The 20407-nt window shown below is 36.9% G+C and overlaps 3 protein-coding genes across 6 annotated transcripts; 2 read left to right on the top strand and 1 right to left on the bottom strand.

Annotated features, from left to right (window-relative positions):
- Nucleotides 1–546: 546 nt before the first annotated feature.
- On the top strand, nucleotides 547–2724 carry LOC103831166 (F-box protein At1g67340). The gene is made up of 3 exons (XM_009107030.3): nucleotides 547–1334; nucleotides 1413–1575; nucleotides 1677–2724. Exons 1-3 carry the CDS (start codon nucleotides 1114–1116, stop codon nucleotides 2409–2411), a joined length of 1119 nt encoding a protein of 372 aa, XP_009105278.1. The 5' UTR covers nucleotides 547–1113; the 3' UTR covers nucleotides 2412–2724.
- Nucleotides 2725–9225: 6501 nt separating this feature from the next.
- Nucleotides 9226–10467, top strand: LOC103831167. Of its 4 annotated transcripts, XR_004449641.1 has the most exons (4): nucleotides 9226–9483; nucleotides 9632–9935; nucleotides 10218–10276; nucleotides 10311–10462. XR_004449641.1 is itself a non-coding variant. In XM_009107032.3 (3 exons), the coding sequence occupies exon 2, from the start codon at nucleotides 9650–9652 to the stop codon at nucleotides 9923–9925; it is 276 nt and encodes a 91-aa protein (XP_009105280.1). In that variant the 5' UTR covers nucleotides 9226–9483; nucleotides 9632–9649; the 3' UTR covers nucleotides 9926–9935; nucleotides 10218–10445. The 4 variants fall into 4 exon arrangements, 3 of the variants coding, with proteins under 3 accessions (XP_009105280.1, XP_018508276.1, XP_009105281.1); XM_009107032.3 differs by having other exon boundaries at nucleotides 10218–10445; XM_018652760.2 differs by having other exon boundaries at nucleotides 9313–9483; nucleotides 9626–9935; nucleotides 10218–10467.
- Nucleotides 10468–10786: 319 nt separating this feature from the next.
- On the bottom strand, nucleotides 10787–16217 carry LOC103831168 (meiosis-specific protein ASY1). The gene is made up of 22 exons (XM_009107034.3): nucleotides 15468–16217; nucleotides 15303–15359; nucleotides 14785–14881; nucleotides 14631–14699; nucleotides 14462–14554; nucleotides 14188–14308; nucleotides 14029–14098; nucleotides 13890–13931; nucleotides 13423–13551; nucleotides 13234–13347; nucleotides 13101–13143; nucleotides 12978–13013; nucleotides 12762–12886; nucleotides 12648–12660; nucleotides 12428–12504; nucleotides 12240–12341; nucleotides 11984–12134; nucleotides 11822–11901; nucleotides 11699–11759; nucleotides 11470–11615; nucleotides 11271–11387; nucleotides 10787–11176 (listed from the first exon to the last, which is right to left on the bottom strand). Exons 1-22 carry the CDS (start codon nucleotides 15468–15470, stop codon nucleotides 11123–11125), a joined length of 1800 nt encoding a protein of 599 aa, XP_009105282.1. The 5' UTR covers nucleotides 15471–16217; the 3' UTR covers nucleotides 10787–11122.
- Between the last annotated feature and the right edge of the window lie 4190 nt (nucleotides 16218–20407).

Below are 20407 nucleotides of genomic sequence, written 5' to 3' on the forward strand. Positions count from 1 at the left end.
ATCATCAGAAACAATTACTCTATTAAAAATTTGGTAGAATATATAGTAAATATTAAAACATATTCTACTGAAGATTTTTAAAAAATGATGTCAACTTTTAGATTTTTATTTTATTTTTAAAATTTAAAAATATTTCACATATATTAGATTAGTTAGTTTAGTTTAGTGATCAACTTATAAGTCATGTTATAATTAATAACGTCTTGACATCTATTCATATGTTCATTTAAGTTAATATTAGTCATGTTATAATTTATAACGTTCTCGAATGTCTATGTAATTTTTTTTTTATAAATGTGATGTCTTAATAAATCACGTTATAAAAAAATATTATAAAATATGTTATAAATATATTTTTCGAGAAATATAAATAACAACGGGAAAAGTAACGTCGTGACGGAGAAACTGCAAAAGGAAAAAAGAAAAGATAAAAAGAAGTAAGTAACCGTTGTAAAAATTCATTCATTGGCTGATTCTTTACGTTTGACCTCTCTCCGCTCCGTCTATTCATAAGTTCTGCTTCTGCCTGTTACCCCAAATCCCCACTCGCTCTTCCCCTCACGCGAATTCCACCCTCCCCTACCTGAGAACTTCGTTACACGCGCTGAGTTTCGCGAGTAAATAAGCATTTTCCACGGTGGAAATAATAAATCGGGGTTATTTTTTTTTTGGTCTTTTTTTCCGGAGTTAGTTTCTCTAATTATTTTTTTTGTTCATTTTAATCGTCATCCCCTAAACCGTTTCACGAAAACGGATTATAAATTTAAAGATCCATTCTTGCTTCTCTCCGCAAGTTTCTTCTTTTTCTGTTTCTCCATCGACAATAAATATTCGTGCGAGAGGGATTTTCAACCTACAGAAAAAAAAAAAGCAGAAAGCTGGGTCAACGACGTTTTGACCGGGTAATACAACAAAAGTACAAGGGCAAAATAGTCATTAAAAACACTCGCATACGTATGTACCGCATGGAGAAGAGAGATACAACTCAACCACTTTGTATATTTATAAGCCTCAAGAGATAAACGAAAATGAGATAGAGAGATAAGGGGACCAGAAGCGTTAGATAGAGAGAGAGAGATTTGTAATCCTTCAGACACACACAGAAAGAAGATTATGTTGCCCGTAAAAAAAACCAAAAGAGCTTTTTACTCCGCCGATGCTGGAGACGGCGTCTTTACGCCGGGAAAGAAACGACGAAGATGTCTTTCGTCCCCGGTATCTAAAGCCGGACCAGATTTGTTAGATACAATCCCAGACGATCTTGTTGTTTCTATCCTTCGCAGACTTGCTTCTACATCTCGATGCCCTGCTGATTTCATCAACGTTTTAATGACGTAAGCTTTCCGGTTAATATTTTTATTTTTCGGGCAAAGCTCTGTTTTGTCTAAATGATAACTGGTTTTGTGTAACAGATGTAAGAGATTAAAGAGTTTAGCTACGAGTCCTCTTGTTCTGTCGAGATTGTCTCGGAAAGCGATTGCCGTAAAGGCGCAGAATTGGTCGGAAGATGCTCACCGGTTTCTCAAACGCTGCGTCGACGCCGGAAGCCTCGAAGCTTGCTACACTCTCGGCATGGTTAGTTTGAAAATTAAATCTTTTTAATTTTACTTAAAAGTTAAAACGTTTTTTTTATTTGTTGGTTTAACGTTTTGTCTTGTTTTCTACTTTTGGTACAGATTCGGTTTTACTGTCTGCAAAACAGAGGAAACGGCGCGTCGCTGATGGCTAAAGCCGCGATTAGCTCCTACGCGCCTGCTTTATACTCTTTAGCCGTGATTCAGTTCAACGGAAGCGGCGGCTCCAAGAACGACAAGGATCTTCGAGCCGGCGTGGCTTTGTGCGCGCGTGCGGCTTTCTTGGGACACGTCGACGCGCTGCGCGAGCTCGGTCACTGTCTCCAAGACGGTTACGGTGTTCCGCAGAACGTCTCCGAAGGTCGGAGATTCCTCGTTCAAGCCAACGCTCGTGAGCTCGCCGCCGTCTTATCCTCCGGGAACGAAGCTTGCTCGTGGCTCACTCTGTCGCAGCCTCAAGTCACTAACCAAATCCGTGGTTGTCCGTTGCTGAGTGATTTCGGATGTAATGTCCCGGCGCCGGAGATACATCCGGCGAACCGGTTTTTAGCGGATTGGTTCGCCGTGCGCGGCGGAGATGCTCCCGGAGATGGGTTGAGGTTGTGTTCTCACGGCGGATGTGGACGGCCGGAGACGAGGAAGCATGAGTTTAGGAGGTGTTCTGTTTGCGGCGTTGTGAATTACTGTTCACGCGCGTGTCAAGCTCTTGATTGGAAACTCCGGCATAAGATGGATTGTGCTCCGGTGGAGCAAGATGCGGCTGGTGGTGACGGAGAAGGTAACGTTCAGATTGAGGGAAACGTTAACGGTGATAACGTATTGGTGCCCATGAGTTGACGGTGAACAAGTAACGGCTGCTTTAATTAGACGCGAAGAAGATGAGAGGTAAACGAAGCTTTGTTTAGTTTCGTTTTTTGTTTGATTAGTGGAAAGATTAGGATTAAAATATTACCAACGGTTAGATGTGGCGTTAAAAGAGTAAATTTTGTATTCTAATCGATTGTAAAGATGAGTCTCTCAATGAACGGCTAGAATGCTTTTTCTGATTTTTTGGTTAAGTTATTTAGTTATACTTTTCTTCTTTTATCTTTGTGTACGTAATGTCGTAAGGTGCTTACTTTTCTTCTTCTTTGGCAAGTCCGAAACTGAATGAAAATATATCCCTCGTTCAATCGTTGAACATATGAAAGATGTTTCCTTTTCTATGCAGGTAACACAATAAATAAAAGAAAGTTCAAGCATACAAAGAATTAAGAAAACATGCAAGACCATGTCACGAACAGTCTATTAAAATACGATATGAATGCTAGATCATTTCATTAACATGCGAACATGAACACAGAGCGAAGATTTGGAAAGATATGGTCTAACCCCAATTGTGACATTTGAAAAAATCTTGATCACCAGCCAGCAGCCTCCTATTTTGGCATGCATTTCTTACGGTTATAGCTATTATATATTTACTACATAATCTGGCATGTCTTAGGCTGACCCATTTGGAATCCCGTTGTTAGGTTAGACTTCGGTTTATCAGGTACCAAATAAACCCGGTCATCAATCGGTTAGTCTGGACCGGGGCATAAGACACTTGTAGGCTTGTAGCAATGAAAACTCTATACACCACATATCCCCCAATTACGCTTAGATTTTTACTCTCATTTTATTTGTGAAAACCATAGTTTTATATTCTGCTTCATTAGAAAATATATGTAAACTCTTTTTATTCATGGATCACTGTTCTCCGGCATAGAAGAAACAGCGTTTTTCAGACTTTTGATCGAATCTCATGTTCTTGTTATACTGAACGTTGCATCGTTTCATAAGGCATAGTATCGAATTTTCTCATCATGTTTATTATTTTGCATGAGATTTGTCACCTAGTGTTCAAACCTGATTTATACTGTTTTCCGCAACGTCTGAGAGTTTTTGTTTTTGCAGTCAATATATATATATATATATATATATATTAGGATAGAGAAAAGTTTTCAGAAAATTGTAGAATGTAATTTTACATTGTGGCGTCCCACAAAAATTGTTTCACATCAAAGGCAAAAAATGCTTTGTTTCAGCTCTCTAACAGTCTCTCTGAGATTGCTAGTACTGATGAACTTTAGTTGCTTAAATGAATGAATGAAGGTTTGAACAAAAAAAAAAAAAAAAAAAAAAAAAAAAAATCAAAGGCAAATAATAACTTATTAGCAATACCGATAGATTCTGGCGATTGGTACTTAATGTGGCGATAGTAAATAAGCACACATGCATCTGTCCCACTCAAATTTGAGCAATGTGACATGACGGAACGGACGATATATAGCAAACTCTGAAAGCAAAAATAGAAACAAAAATAGAATAATTTAAAAGTAAACATGTATAATTGAGAAAAACTATTGTTAATATAGGTATGAGAGTTGAAAGTATACTCCCATATGTTCATCGTAAAGAAGGGTATACTTCCATATAATGGATATGCTTTCCAAGTCCGTTGTTTCTCGGATTGTTGTTTTATATAGTAATGATTCGTTACCAATATCTATTAAAACTGTCTTCAAATATAAAACAATTATGGGTCAAAAGAAGTTTCATTATAGGTTCCTAATGATTTGTTTGGAAGTATCACAATGATACTGTTTGTATAGCTTGGGTATCTTAAGACCAAAGTTTATGTATGGTTTCCTTAAGAGATTCTTCAATCATAGTATGTCTTATCTATAATACTAGGTGATACCATGTGTTGTACTCGCGGTATAATTTTAAACTTTTGTATTATTACATGGTAAAATATTTTTAAAATATATAGAACTCTATCAAATTCCAAAAAAAATAACATATAATCGTGATCCATGTCGGTGTGATAGTGAAGCCCTTCCTAATTCCCCCTATGATATGTTGTCAGAACATTGGATTCTGAATTCAGTAAATCGAGTTCAAGATCACTATTGTTATTGATAAAAAAAGAGTGAAATGATCTATTATTTTTCTTCCTCTGATGAACTGGCGGATTTTCTTTTGATAGTCGGCATTTCGAGGTGATAAACATACTACATTACTACTAGTGAGAAAAAAAACTACTGAGGAACATTTTGAGTCTTTGAGGGCACACCTAATTCAAGATTTGGGTAATACTAAACCCGCACGACAATAACTATAGACACATGAACGTGTCTTGATAATTGAGATTTAGCTTTCAAGGTAAAAGTTGTAACTTAAAACTGAATATTGTAGAAACTCATACCAGCAGGCAGCAGTTAATGATTAAAAGTAGTGATTAGACTATAAATTTAAGATTAATGGCTGACAAAGCATCATGGGGTCTGCGATTATATAGCTCTCTTTGTCTTCATTAATTTCGTGCCTTTTTCTTTTCCTTTTTCCTTTTCGTAATTAAATTAGAGAGACCGGGAAATCCTCATTGCAAATCAAATTGGGATTAGCAGAAAGTAACGTCTGATTTGAATAAATATGGACCCTCTTTGATACTTCATTGTCTCCACAAGCACAATATTAGCATAGACTAATCTTTGATTTTATTGCCCCATCATCATTGGTTTACACTTTAAAGTTTGCGTTACAAAAAGTTATTATTGCATATATTCTTTTACCACTAAACTACGCAGAACACACAATTTGATAGTAATATACTTTAAAAATATTCCTTTCGTATACATAACTAAATTTCAAAAGTTTGTGTTTCAGACAAAATTTGTAGACTAATAGAAGACATTTTAAGGAACTTTATGATGACGTTTATATCCTCCAAAAACATAGAGGAGTGTATTTTGTAAAGAAAGAGGAGTGTATATGTGGGAAAAAAATCTGCCAAATAAAATTAAGCGTAAAATCTAAAAGCATTTGATTATGCTGATATTGTGGTTGACAAAGCAATGCTTCTAACGTACGATTTTTGTTTTCTACGTAACCAATATATGCTGCAGTTAACGAATACAAATTATCAACAAAGCTCGAATCGTTCCCCGGGACGAACCATGGACGACACTAATCCACCAGCCTTTTAATGGCCGGGACAAGTAGGGCAGGACTAAACACATCGCCTAATGAACTGCGTTAATAACTTGGTAACCAACACTCAAACGCATGCATAACTAAAAGTGCATAGTGCATTATTTACTGGTCTTACAACATACTCCTATTTCTAAAAATGCATTTATTTGATATTCTCACACATATTTTAAAAATATATTAACATTTGACACAAATACATAATTTTTATGATTGGCTATTTCTCATAATTTAAAACCAATATTAATTCGTAAACATATATTTGAAATTTATCATAATTAATTAATAAAATACAGTAGAAACATATAAATGTATTTTAAAAACATTTATTTATTAGAAAAATAAAAGTATCTAACAATCTATATTCAATGGTGAGGCTATGCTGTGTGTAGAAAAGTAATTGTCCACCATGAATTTTAAATTTTTTTGTTATGTACATATTTTTAGTAATGCCGCTATGGAAAATTCGGATTTGCAAAGGTACAAAACATTATTTACAAGGAAAATACTTTATGATAGCACTATAAAGTTTCTGTCACATATATAAATTTTAAAGAGTCAAAATGACCAAAATGTTTCATCAAAAAGGTAAATATATGATTATACCCTTAGGTTAACTAATTCAAACCTTAAGGTTTAGAGTTAAAGGGTGGAGATTTAAGTTTAGAATTAAAAATTTTATAAAATAAAAAATAAATATTAAAATTTGAAAATAAAAATTTCAAAAATAGATTCAAAAGGTATTTTCGAATTACAAAAATAAAATTTGAAATTTTTTTTTAAAAAATCGAATTTTTCTAAAAAAAAATTTTATAAGAAAATTCGAATTTGAAAACATATAATCTAAAACTACAAATAAATTATTTTTTTAAATTTTTTTTTTTTTATATCTAGGGTATTAGAGTTCTTTTACCTATTAAATGAAATATTTTGATCATTTTCATTTTGTGATTTATTTTTGTGATCAAAACTTGAAAATAATCTATTTAGAAAATTGTCATGTTTACAATTTACCCCGAATATTAAGTTTTGGACCAAAAAAACTTGCATCAATTTATTTACTTCTCATGAATGTATTTACTAATTTAGTAGGTAGAAATTTTCCAGTCAGCTGCCAAAGTTGACTCGGTTAAATAGTACCTTCTGTTGCAATCAATTAAAATTTATAGTGGACCATCTCTGTTCATGTACCTTCTTTTTTTTGTTGTAGGGAGTCAGATAGTAAATGTACCAAAATAATAAAAGTAAAATTTTATACTTTAATAATTTTTTGAATAATTAGAACATGGAATAAAGGTGAGGTGGTGGTGGTCGAAGGCTCATCCCATTTATTTCATGTCGTTAGAGTTGTCCGCTTTATTATATTCCAAATAATATACTTCATTCATTTTTAAGAAAATAATTTTCTAGATTATTTACGCATGTTAAAAATACAAGAAATTTTTATAATTTAATTTATTATACACTTTCTAATACTATCGATTTATGATGTTTAATCATTTTAAATATTTTAATTAATATTTTTTAAAATATACGATTTAGTAACATTAATTACTAAATTATTTTAGAAATATAGAATTTTTTTTAAACAAATATATTTTTGTTTCACAAAAATTAAATCTAGAAATTCTTTCTTTGAAATACAGAAAGGGTATAATGTATATTTGACTAGACCAATTTTAGAGAAATGAAAAATATCATAGTTGATTTATATTTTTTCATTAGAAAATTGATTTTCTGATTGAATCTCAGATAAAAAAAAATTCTAATGTTTACTATTCAATGTGAATTGCTTCTTTATATAAGAGTAACATGTGTTTTTGTTTTTCCGTTCACATAAGTATTGACCCTGGATGATCTAAATTGAATAAAGAAAACTGACCTAAAAATTGAAATGAGTTTGAATGTTTTGATAGGGTTCATTTTTACTTTTAGTCTCGTCTGTAACCAGCCATAATGGTACGAGTCAATCAAAAGATATGGTTAGCTAAAATGTTTACCCCCAATTGCTCAAACCCCAAGATAGGAGCTTGTCAACTTACGCCCAATTGCTCAAACTCTGGTTTACTATGAGATTAATAATGGCGGTGAAACTTATTTCTGGTGGGATCCGTGGACTCCTTTCGGTCCTTTGATTCAATACTTGGGTATTTCGGGTCCTATGGATCTTGGGATCTCTATTGATTCTCTTGTGTGTGATTGCTTAGTAAATGGTAGTTGGATTTTGCCTCACCCCCGATCGGAAAGGCAACTTCAGCTTCATATATTCATCTCCACTTTATCTCTGGGACAAAGAAATGATAAGATTCTCTGGAAAGTTAATGGAGTTCAGAGAGATAAATTTATCTCTAAGGAGATTTGGAATTACACAAGGGAGAGGAGACAACCCTCTACTTGGACGTCTTTGGTGTGGCATGCTGCATCGGTTTCTAAACAAGCCATTACTTCGTGGCTCTTCATGTTAAACCGTAATCCTACCATGGACAGGCTCCTATCTTGGGGTCTTGATGTTAAATGTACTTGCTTGCTTTGTGGCTTACTCCAAGAGTCCAGAGACCATTTGTTTTTCGAATGTGTTTACTCTGCAGAAGTTTGGAGAAAGTGCTTGGTCCGCTTGGGTGTTTCTAATGCCCCAACTACTTGGCAAAGTGTTATTAACTGGTTGGTTCTCTTCCCTGTGATAAGATTCTCAAACTGGTTATTCTACAGATATGGCAAGCATGTTTGTATGAAATTTGGAAGGAGCGGAATGCCCGTTTCCATCTAGGAACTACTGCTCCAGCTATAAAAATTTTTGAAGTTGCAACTCGTACAGCAAGGTTCAAGGCTTCTGCCCTGAAGAATTCTGGAAAAACTTTAGGATATGAGCTTTTCGCTTTCTGGTCGAGGATTTAACTCCTCTCTTTTGTTCTGAAATCACTGAATTGAAAAAAATTTCAATGTGCTTTCTTCCTTCTTTCCTGTTTTATTAAAATCTGCAACCTTTGTATCTCTTTCTTGTGTATCTCTGTACTCTCTTTTTAATATGAAAGCCCTTTTAAAAAAAAAATGTTTACCGTTATGTTGGCTTCTCTTGTTTTATCAATGCCAGAGCCGGTAGCAATTCCTGGGTACAAGCCAATTAAGCATGCGCTTCCGGCATTATTTAAGATATATAATAATTCAACTTTGTGTTGAACAAATATCTTTAGTAGCATAGATGGTCTAGCGTAGGATATATATGTTTGTGGGGCTGAGTTTGAATACAACAATCTACATTTTCCATTTTTATATGTAATCAGTCCAAATTATTATTTTTGCCTCCAGTCCATTTTGTTTTGGGGCTGGGCCTAGCCAGAGCTCTCATTGGTTTGTGAAATATTCAAGGTCATTTGCTCAAACTAGATAAGCTATTAAATCCACTTTTCAAAATATTCAAGCTCATGAGTTTTTCTAACAATTATTTGAATCCGCATGTTTTACGGTTCGAGTGTTAGGATCGCTCTGTCCCGCACCGTAGTTAACAGTAACAAAAATCTCTACATATACCATATATCTATACATTTTTATAACTGTTAAAACCGCACCGCAGTTAAACCGTTTGTCTCGCACCGCTCTAATTCGGAGCCTTAATATTTTTGTTGACAAGAAAAAAGGGTCGCTTTTGTTGACAGGAGGAGCGGCTCACCAGAAATTTGATCACGGCGTTGCGTAAAAAGAGAAATAAACCGCGTGGCATTTAAGAAGACAAAAACATCTTGTTGCCTCGTTTTCAAGTACCAAACAACACGCAGTTTATATCTCTATCAGATTTCTGTTTTCTTATTCATCACTCGCTCTGGGGCCTCTCTGACCAATCCCAAAGCAAAATAGCTTCTGCGATCTTCATCCTCCTCTGGTGTCGTATCTAATCGTAAGTCTCCTTATACTTCAAAGGCTTTTGTCTTAGGAGTAATCAAGTAAAGAGATTGATCGTTGTAAATGTACGGCTCATAGAAACGTAACCTAGATCTAGACTGGGGGAATCAAATTTTGAGAAAGTTTGTTTCTTTGAATTGCAGTGATTTGAGGGGAAAGAGATGGGTTTCATAATGGAGTTCGCGGAGAATCTGGTGCTGAGGCTGATGGAGGATCCGGAGGTGAGAGACAGGAAAGCGAGGGAGCACATATATGAGATGCACGAGAGGTGCAAGAAGATTAAGGAGATGTGGGCTTTGCCTATTCGTCCTTATGGTTTCTGGACTTTTGAGCGTCACAACGCTCAGCTTCGTTGGGATCCTCAGATCAGTCAGGTTGCTGGTCGCAGAGACCCTTATGATGATCTCCTTCAGGACCATCCTTCTTCCTCAAACTAATCAAACAATTGTGAGTTTTCTTATCGTTACTAGTATATAAATATGAGTCAAAGTAGCTGCAATGGTCTATACATGCTTTAGCTTTTGTGTTAGAGGAAATGGGTTTGAAGAGTGAACTATGTTCAGTAGTATATCCACATTGTGGCGTGGAGTGGTGTGGTGTATATTGTTTATTCCAGGAGTTTTTAGCATATGTGCTTTAGAATCTACAGTCTTTCTTCTTAAATATTTTAAGTTTCAGCTCATTAGCAAAAGGAACTCATTGTTGATCCTTTTGTCTCGTCTGTTGCAGGCAGAAGATGTGTTGTGATGATGTCTGGATAGATGGTCTCTGTTTCAATTCCCATGTACTGCCTTCGTCTCTTTTTTTTCTTTCATGTGTCTTGAAGCGTGGTACAAACTCAATAATAATCACTCTAGACTTGTTTTTACAATTGAGAGAGGGGTATACTCTCATTGTTTCGTAGTAAAGCTGTTTGATTCTCCATTTGCATCTTTGAATATAAATATACTTTCTGAAGTGATGAGTCTTTGTCATGTTATTTATAGTTTTGTTGCTTAAATATTTCCTTCTTGGTTTACTAATATAACTCATCACACTAAGAAAAGAAACAAAGACTCTGTCACCAATGAGAGGCCCTGATCAAATCATTTACACAAGTAACCAAACCAACCTCTCCAAAGGCAACCAAATCACGAATGTTTCAATCAATATCTGACTAAGACCACTACTTTTAAGTTGCGAGATAAACCTTATAGGAGATTCCAGCAAGTGTATGCTTCCGATAGACTGGTGATCGTATAATCTTTAGGTTAAGAATTAGTGTTTATCCAATGAGGAACAATGACGGAAAATTTTACAAAAGCCTAAATGATTTACTAGTGTAAGTAATCCCCAATAAACATGTTTGCTTTTACTGAAATATATTCTCAAAAGGGAAAAGAAGCATGAAAATAGTCTGCAACAGATATACTAATCCAGAACGGGAAAAGAAACGATAAAGCAAAAGGCAGCGTCTGATACGCAATATCATAAAACCACAACAAGTCTCGTACCAAAAGTAACAAAGATCATAATACTTAAAGCATGGGAATAAAGCGAGTGTATCAGGAGAGTTTATGGATTATGGGAATTGGTAGATACTATCATAGCCACCGAGTATGGTGGCTTTCGTGTATGATACTGTGGTACCATCATCAATTAGCCTGAGATTTCTGGCGCTTCGAGTACTGCAGGATAGGGTCTCTCACCTGATAACCAAATTCCAAAAGGGCATGTTAGTTTCAAAATTATCACTTTTTAAGTTGAAAACATAAAAGAGACTGTGGTTTTGTATTAACAGACCGTGCTGGTTTTCCTGTAACGCCTGTCTTGTGAGGCTTGGCTAGAGTCTGTGCCCGCGTCCGTGCAGATTTTAGCAGCCATTCCTTTTACAGCAAAACTCTCCCTCGAAGCCACAGGCTGATCCATAAATACCAGATTAGGTACACTTAATCAAGAGTCAACAAAAGTATATGTTTATTCAGTGGTGTGTGATTTCAACCTGTGCATTGCTGCTCATCGGAGTGTTATTAGCTTTCGAGATGGTCTGTTCACTTAGCACCGATCCGTTCTGCTGCATTGCAGATCTCCCTTTCGTGCGTGTCAAGTCTGATCCAATAGAGTGGATGCCTCCGCGTGTAGATACATCTGCTTGTTTTCAAAAAAAAGTTTTTCTGTGAACATCAAGATCGGTTAACACAGCTAAAAGCTAGAGACGGAAAAGAGTATACCTGGGGTTAGTTTCGCGTCTTGGCCGTTGGTCTTGTTTACAGTTTCCTCAACATCCACGTCCTGCGAAACCATTCTCATTAGAAAGCTCTTACAAGGATTTATTCAACAGTCTGAAGAATTACCATATCATCATTTGTGGCAAGAACTTTTCTGACTTCATTTAGCTTATTCTCGGTAAAAACTGAGTGTATTACACGCTTCCCTGTATATACAAATTTCATCAGTGAGTAAGCCTTACGACCAACAAAACTTAAAAGAGAAGGGTCTGAACTGAGACAACAAACCTAGCCTGCGGTTGCTAGAATCTTCCACGTAGCCCTCTTGGATCATTCGGTCAATTAGCTTACGAACTTTCGTCTGGTTGGCTTCACCATCCAACATGTTGTGAAGCTTTGTAATTGTCACATATTGCATCGGAAGAGAATGGTACAGAGCCTAACAAAAAAAATGTGTGTCAATGATGGATCTCAAGATCATGTTTATTTAGCTATCATTTTTGCATGTATATTAAACATAGAGTAGGAAGTCAGAGTCTCTTACTTTCATGTACATGTAGTCTTCAGGAGCTATAGATTTCTCGTCCTTGGAAGCAGTTTTACCATCAGCTTCATCTTTCACAAAGTTGAATTCGCTCCGTGGTGTCTGGTTATGTGTTGGGGTTAGCTGATGGTTAAGATAAATTAAAAAGCAAAGAGAATGACATCAAATGAATAGGATCAATTGTATACCTTTTCTCTGTTTATAATGTATGTTTCCTTCCCTGTTTTCGAAAGAACACCTTCTTTCTCCAGCTGATCCATGATTTCTGAAAGTCAGGATGTAACTGTTAGTGAGGAAGATAGACTCTGAAGTTCACAGTATATAGTAATTGTAGAAAGCTGTAGATTTCATATTCATCGATGCTTCATGGTTCCTTGTTGGTAGGACTTTCATGTAGCACTGATTTACCTTCAGTCAGAGCCTGGAATAACAAAAGAGAGTGGCTTAGAACGGCAAGAAACTAACTATGAAAGAGCTCGATTACACTTCCTAAGGTAGATAGGAAGAGGAAAAACGCATTACTATTGAGATATCTGGGAAGTTTGCAAGAACATCTGTGACCTCCAGAGTATCGAGGTGGCGGGAGTTGATCCAGTCCTTCACCCTTTCTAGCTGCTGTTGAGACTCAACCGGATCCTGTGTGTCATCTTGAAGCATTTTACAGGTAGGTGAAATTAGAGGAAGCTCTTCCTATTCAGTCAAGTCAAGTTTTTGCGCTAATATTTTATAATGGTTCACCTTCATCAACCTCTCCATCATCATCCTCTTGTTTCTCTGTTAGATCAACAGGTTTACTCAGTTTAGTGAAAAACTTAACTAGACTGTCACATCATACTAAGATTTGTTGTAAGTCATCATTACCTACTGGCGCCAGAAGGAATTGAGTTTCTTTTGCTTGACTTATCTGGAAACAAAAGAAAAAAAACAGATTACGTTTTAGGCAAACCACGTAGAATGTAAAGATTGAGTAAAAAGCAGATAAATGACTGTTAACCTCGCTATCTGAATCAGAAGGCTGCTCATCATGTACAGAATTAGGTTCTGTACTCTTTCCATCATCTTGCATGTCATCATTTTCATCCGCACAAGGATCAAGAACGCTCTTGACCTGCACAGATCATCCACATGAGTAGACATCATAAGACGCTATATGTGTAGAGTTATATATTTTTAATCACATTACCTTAAGCGTTAACACGAGATGTTTGCTGTTAACGTTCCCAACTTCCATTCTCAGAGGATCCTTCGTCCAGACATGCTGAGCTTCTTCTTCTGTACAGCCTCTGAAGAAAGGTGGCTCGTAATCTGGTGGCTGCAAAAAGATTCAAGTAACAGTTGTCAGTCTTTCTTCTGAGCATTCAATCATGCAGGGTGGAGAAAAGTTAGATCAAATGAACAGCACTGACATTTTTAATAAAGAAAGAAAAATATTATATGTAAACACAACAAAAAAAAGCTGTATGTGCATATTACAAGACTATAGAACTTATAACTAAAGTAGGAATTCACAAGCGCAGAATTTGATTGCTCGTTATCACTGTGTTAATATGGCATTCAGGGTCATTACACTTTAGAAGCTCTATTCAAACTGCATTAAGATCATAATAACATCACCAATGTTTATCGAATTTATAAATGCTAAAACCATACCGTGACATCATCGTAGTACATAAGCTTCATCACTATGGTGCGCTGTAGCAGAAGCAAAGAAATAGTAAACTCTGTCATCAGCAATTTGGAAACTGATGTAAATGGAATAGACGTGAAGGATACTTAAAATATTCATCACCTTGTCTGGCATTTTGTCGAGGGTCCTCATCAGCTGGACTAGTGTGCGAACCATTTTGCAAGCTGAACTCCTGATTTCAGCACAATCACGAAAATTACAAAGCATGTCAGGGAAGACAAAACCATTTAGACCTCAAAAATATCTTAACACAGTGCACACCTCATTTGATTTTGGGTAATGTCAGCAGTGGAGTGAAAAGTTCCTCCATGTTTCTTAGTTCCAGTACGACTGATGTTCATCCTGACATCTTGGCTATCAGAATCCGAATAGCTGAAATTGACTGCAGTAACACAGGCACTTCATCAAAATCAACAACGGATGATTCATACATATAAAAATAGAAAGTTGTGAGCTATCAATCAATCGTATAATATCCTCAACAGCAAACCACACTTTTTAACAAAGCTAATCAAACCATCTCGCCAGAACTTACATGAGTACTCCTCAATCATCGGACCCTCAACTGATTCGCATATGCAGAACATGAGCGTCTTCAAATACTTCTTCTGTAGCGCATCGTAGACACCTAGATCCCGTGACGAGAACACAATCAGTTGAAAAGAAGCGTAATAAAATTCTAAAATCATTAGGATACAAAAAACCTTTCTCCATCCAGTCAATCAATCGGCGTGATTCAGGATCTATAGGCAACAGCTTCTTGATCTTCATATCTGTTTCAAAATCATTCACCCAGTTACTATTATCTATAGTTATATAAATCGAACCAAGGGCGATCTCAGATTATTAGCTTCGTACCTAAAGCAGGAACAGATTTATCATTGAAGTAGTTCTCGGGAAAGAGGCCCCTGATGTAGCTGATGTTGAAGATAGCTATACGAAGCAGATTCCTAGTCTATTTCAACAAAAATCAACACCAACACAACGACGTCAGTGTTTAACGCTCATTAACGAAGAAACCTTTCTCGATTCTCTTCAAATCAAAATGTATCGCAGTGATTTGAAACGTAATCGAGGTACGAAATCAATCTCTAAACAGTATACGTGATCTAAATCAAGATAATCTGCTAAAATCACGAGGAAGCAACTAGCCATTTTCACAAAAATCAAGAGACGAAATCTCTTCATCACATCTCATCTCTAGATGATAAACGAAGACCAAAATCCATTTCGATGATGAACGTAAAACAAAAATCCATATCTAGATGATTAACGCGAAGTGATCGGCATCAGTACAAGTAAGGAACGAGAAACTTGGCGAATCAACAATAAGAAACGGAAACGAAAGCTCGATGAAGGCGGTTTGCTTAGCTTACCAGAAGGAGCGAGTCCTGCTCGGTGATCTCAGCTTCCTTGAGCTTCTGAGCCATTACCTGAGGAAAGTAGAAGAAGAAGAAGAGAATCAGATTCGAGAACTAGAGACGAAGCGAAAACTTCACCCAGGTTAGGATAAATCGATGATCGGCTTCCTCTTTACTCACCATTTTCGAGAGGTTTGGAGTGGAGAAGAAGATTCGTTTCCGCTAGTAAACTTAGAGATAGAAAGAGAAAGATAAAATTTCGAAAAAATAAATTGAAATGGGAGTGAGAGTGAGAGAGAAAGCGAGTTTTACAGTTTATAGGGAGAAGGATATTTAGGGGCAAAGTTGGTATTTTAGGAAGATAGTAGGGGTAATATAGACCGATTTTATCTAACTTCCTATAGGCTAAAACAGTCACGCACAAGCGCTACCCAAATCAGTTGCTCGGAGCGGACCCCACCTCAGGGGTTTCGAAATTTTTTGAGTATTGTTTTAAAAATTATTAAGGGAAAGTACTTCAACTTTATGAAAATTTATAAACAGCCCCTAGCACTTACTTTTTTTTGTAAATATAATTAAACAATGCTCTATGTAACAAACTTAATTTTGTAAGTTTTTACTGTTACACTTACATATTTACATATTAAAGAAATTTAAAAAAAAAATAAGTAAAGGAAGGACAAAACTAATTGGTTGGTAATATTAAGTTGTAAGTTTAACTAGTAAATAAATTAAATCATTAGTTTATTTACGAATTTGCAACTGAGAGTGCAGACTGCTCATTACCGAAAGAAATTGACTGATTAAACAAACAATCAACACGGATCCTTAATAATGAAAATTTTGCTCCAAACCTAAGATAATGGTTCTCGCCTCTGATTCAGCTAGTAAGAAGTTTTACAAAAAAAAAAATCTTGGACGTATCTAAGACTGGTTTGAGTGATCGTAGTGTAAAGAGGTTCATAACAGTACCGTCAATATGGAGAGGATCTGATCACCGATCAGTGGAGTGAATTTGCATGTGAAAGCTGTGTAATCAACTCATTAATAAAACAACATTAATGTTACCAACTAGGGGCGAATCCAGAATAATTTCCTTGTGGGTGCAAAATTTAATAACGCAGTAAGGAATGTTCAAACTTGAGACATTAAGGGGTGCACAAGACAACTAAACCATCTTATCTAGCTGATTTCTTTGTACTTTTACATACAAAAAACTTAATATTCATAAAATTACGGGGGCATGTGCCACCATAGTGGTAGCTCTGGCTTCGCCCCTGGGTCATTAGTTCATATTTGTGGTCTAGTGAACGAGGTGAGGATTCATATGTGGGTTGAAGCTAAAGGCGAAACTGGGGTTTTATATGGGTGCATGCACTACAAGAAAACAGCGGTATTCTGACGGACGATCCGACGGAAAATGAATTCCTCGGAATATACCGAGGCATTTCCGAGGCAATTCCGAGGAAATACAAAATTTTGCTTCCTCGGAATTCCGTCGGAATATTCCGACGGAATTCCGAGGAAAACACATTTCGTCGGAATATTCCGACGGAATACCGAGGAAACTAGTATTCCTCGGAAAAAACCGATGAATTCCGAGGAAATATTATAGACGTTAGAGAGCCGTTGGAGAGCCGTTGGGGGATTTAAAAAATTCCGAGGAAATTCCGACGAACTAGCCGTTTGCATCGGAATTCCGTCGGAATTTCCTCGGACCGTCGGCAGGATTTCACCTATAAATACAAGCACCCCTCTTCCTCTTCATTCACACCATATCTTCATCCTCCCTCTCACTTTCTTTACACACGAATTTGATTCATAAAAAACATGTCTTCTTCCAATTATTTTCGTTCTTGGATCGATCGACCTCATTTGGATCCGAACACGAGATTGCTTACGGAAGAATACCAACAAGGTATAACCGAATTCATGGGGTTAGTTCACCGACAACCGGAAGCAAAAACAGGTATGTTAAGATGTCCTTGCTCTAATTGTAAAAATAAAAAAGTTATTAAAGAATGGGATGTTTGGACTCATTTATATTTGAGTGGGTTTACACGAAGTTACAAAATTTGGTATCATCATGGAGAAACTGATTATGAACTTGGTAGTACTAGCGAACCTCAGCCACCGGTTAGATTAGAAGATCCAATTAGAACGGATGTAGATTACGGTGTAGGTACTGAGCAGATGGTAAATGATCATTTTAGAGGGGAAGATTTACCCAATGCCGAAGCTAGGAGATTTTATGATATGTTGGATGCTGGAAAGCAACCATTGTACGAAGGTTGCAGAGATGGTCATTCAGCTTTATCATCTGCTACAAGATTGATGGGCATTAAGACGGATTATAATTTGGCTGAAGACTGTGTGGATGCGATTGCTGATTATGTAAAAGGTATTCTACCTGAAGATAATGTAGCTCCTGGCTCATACTACGAGGTTCAGAAACTCGTAGCTGGTCTTGGTTTATCGTATCAGGTAATAGATGTATGCAGAGACAACTGCATGATTTATTGGAGGGCGGATGAACAGCGGGTTTCATGCAAATTTTGTGGGAAGCCTCGTTATAAAGATACGAGTGGAAGAATTCCAGTACCATATAAAAGGATGTGGTATTTGCCTTTGACGGAAAGGTTGCAGAGGCTGTATCTGTCTGAACGCACAGCGCAACCAATGAGATGGCATGCGGAGCACTCAACAGATGGTGAGATCAGACATCCTTCAGATGCAAAAGCGTGGAAGCATTTCCAATCAAAGTATCCCGACTTTGCGTATGAGAGAAGAAATGTCTACCTTGGATTATGTACTGATGGTTTCAGCCCGTTTGGCAAGAGTGGAAGACAGTATTCTCTATGGCCAGTCATTCTTACACCATACAACCTACCCCCAAACTTGTGCTTGCGACGAGAGTTTTTGTTCCTCTCGATTCTCGTTCCCGGACCAGAGCATCCTAAGAGATCACTTGATGTGTTTCTTCAGCCACTAATATATGAGTTGCAACAACTATGGACTCAAGGTGCTGAAACATACGATGTTTCGTATAAAGAAAACTTTCAAATGCGGGCAGTACTAATGTGGACAATAAGTGATTTTCCAGCATATGGTATGTTATCTGGATGGACAACGCATGGAAGGCTATCATGTCCATATTGTCAAGATAACACTGATGCTTTCCAACTAAAACACGGAAGGAAAACGTGTTGGTTTGACTGTCACAGGAGATTTCTACCACCAGATCATCCATATCGTAGAAGTAGGAATTTGTTTACGAAGAACAAGAGGGTGTTTGACAGTCCACCTCCGGAAATTCGTGGGAAAGATTTGAAGACACAACTTAGAGATTTTGGTGCAGAAAGAACGCCAGACGTCGGTGGACATGAGCATTTTCCGGTAGATGGTGTTGGAAACCTACATAACTGGCACAAAAAAAGTATTTTTTGGGATCTGCCATACTGGGAGGATCATCTACTAAGGCATAATTTAGATGTCATGCATATCGAGAAGAACTTTTTTGACAACCTGATGAACACGATCCTTAATGTTCAAGGTAAAACAAAGGATAATTTGAAGTCAAGACTGGATTTAGTCGATATATGTGCTCGTTCAGAACTTCATGTTGATGAGAGTGGTAGGGCTCCTTTTCCCATATACCGACTTGATGCAGCGGGAAAGGATGCGTTCTTTGATTGGATTTCAAACGATGTGGAATTTCCAGACGGTTACGCATCTAATTTGCGTAACTGTATCGACAGAAAGGAAGGAAAGTTTACTGGCTTGAAAAGCCATGATTGCCATGTAATGATGCAGCGTCTCCTTCCGTTTGCCTTCAAGGAACTATTACCACGAAATGTTCATGAAGCAATTGCAGGGATAAGTGGTTTCTTCCGCGATTTATGCACAAGATCAGTGACTCTTGAAGGTATTGAAAATTTGAAGACTAACATAGCTGTGATTCAGTGCAACCTTGAGAAGATATTTCCTCCCTCATTTTTTGATGTTATGGAGCATCTTGTTATTCACCTGGTAAGAGAATTGGAGCTTGGTGGTCCTGTGCAGTATAGATGGATGTATCTGTATGAGCGGTATATGTTCCATTTGAAGAAGATGGTGAAAAATTTAAGTAGGGTGGAAGGGTCTATAGTCGCACAGATGATCAATGAAGAAACTTCAAACTTTGCCGAGTACTACTTTCCAGCAGAAGTTCAGACCAAAAACAGAAGACCTGCTCGGCATGATGATAGAGGCGAACGGGCAACATATCATTGGAAGGTTCCAGACATTTTCACAGACGTTGGACGACTTAGCGGAAAACCAAAAGACCGTCGACTTACTGATCAGGAGCGCAGTCATTTGCAAACATATTTACTCACCACATGCGTATGTTGATCCAGAAGTTCTTACGGCTCAGCTGAAGGACAAGGATGATCGGATATCTGCGTTGGAGGCTCAGATGGCAGCTCAACAGGCGGGCTATGAGACCCAGAAGAGGCTGAACGAGCAGATGATGGACATGATGAAGAGGATGTACCCGAACGAGACGTTCCCGAACATTCAAGACCCGTAGTTTTTTTTTTTTCCAAAAACTCTGAATGTTTTATTTAAATTTGAATATTATCTACTATGTTTTATTTTATGTTTTATTCAATTTTAATTTTAAATTTTAAAAATTTTAATTTTTTTCCAAAAAAAAATAATTTTTAAAAAAAATAAATTTTTTTCAAAATTCCGAGGGAATGGAGGTCCTCGGATAATTCCGAGGAACTTTTATCCCTCGGTAAATTCCGACGAACATTAAGTTCCTCGGAATTGTCTGAGGGAAAGGATTCCTCGGAATTTTCCGAGAAACTCAATTCCCTCGGAAAATTCCGAGGGAAGAAAGTTCCTCGGAAATTTCCGAGGAACAAATGTTCCTCGGAATTTTCCGAGGAACAAATGTTCCTCGGAATTTTCCGAGGAACTTTCTTCCCTCGGAATTTTCCGATAAATATTCCGAGAAATATTTCGTCGAAACTTCCGAGGATTGGACCATCGGAATTCCTTCGGTATTTTCCGAGGAACCTTCCGACGAACATTGTGTCCTCGGAGTTTCCTCGGAATTTTGTTTCCTCGGAATT

Source organism: Brassica rapa, chromosome A07, assembly GCF_000309985.2.
Source record: "Brassica rapa cultivar Chiifu-401-42 chromosome A07, CAAS_Brap_v3.01, whole genome shotgun sequence".
In the NCBI taxonomy this organism is placed as follows: domain Eukaryota; kingdom Viridiplantae; phylum Streptophyta; class Magnoliopsida; order Brassicales; family Brassicaceae; genus Brassica; species Brassica rapa.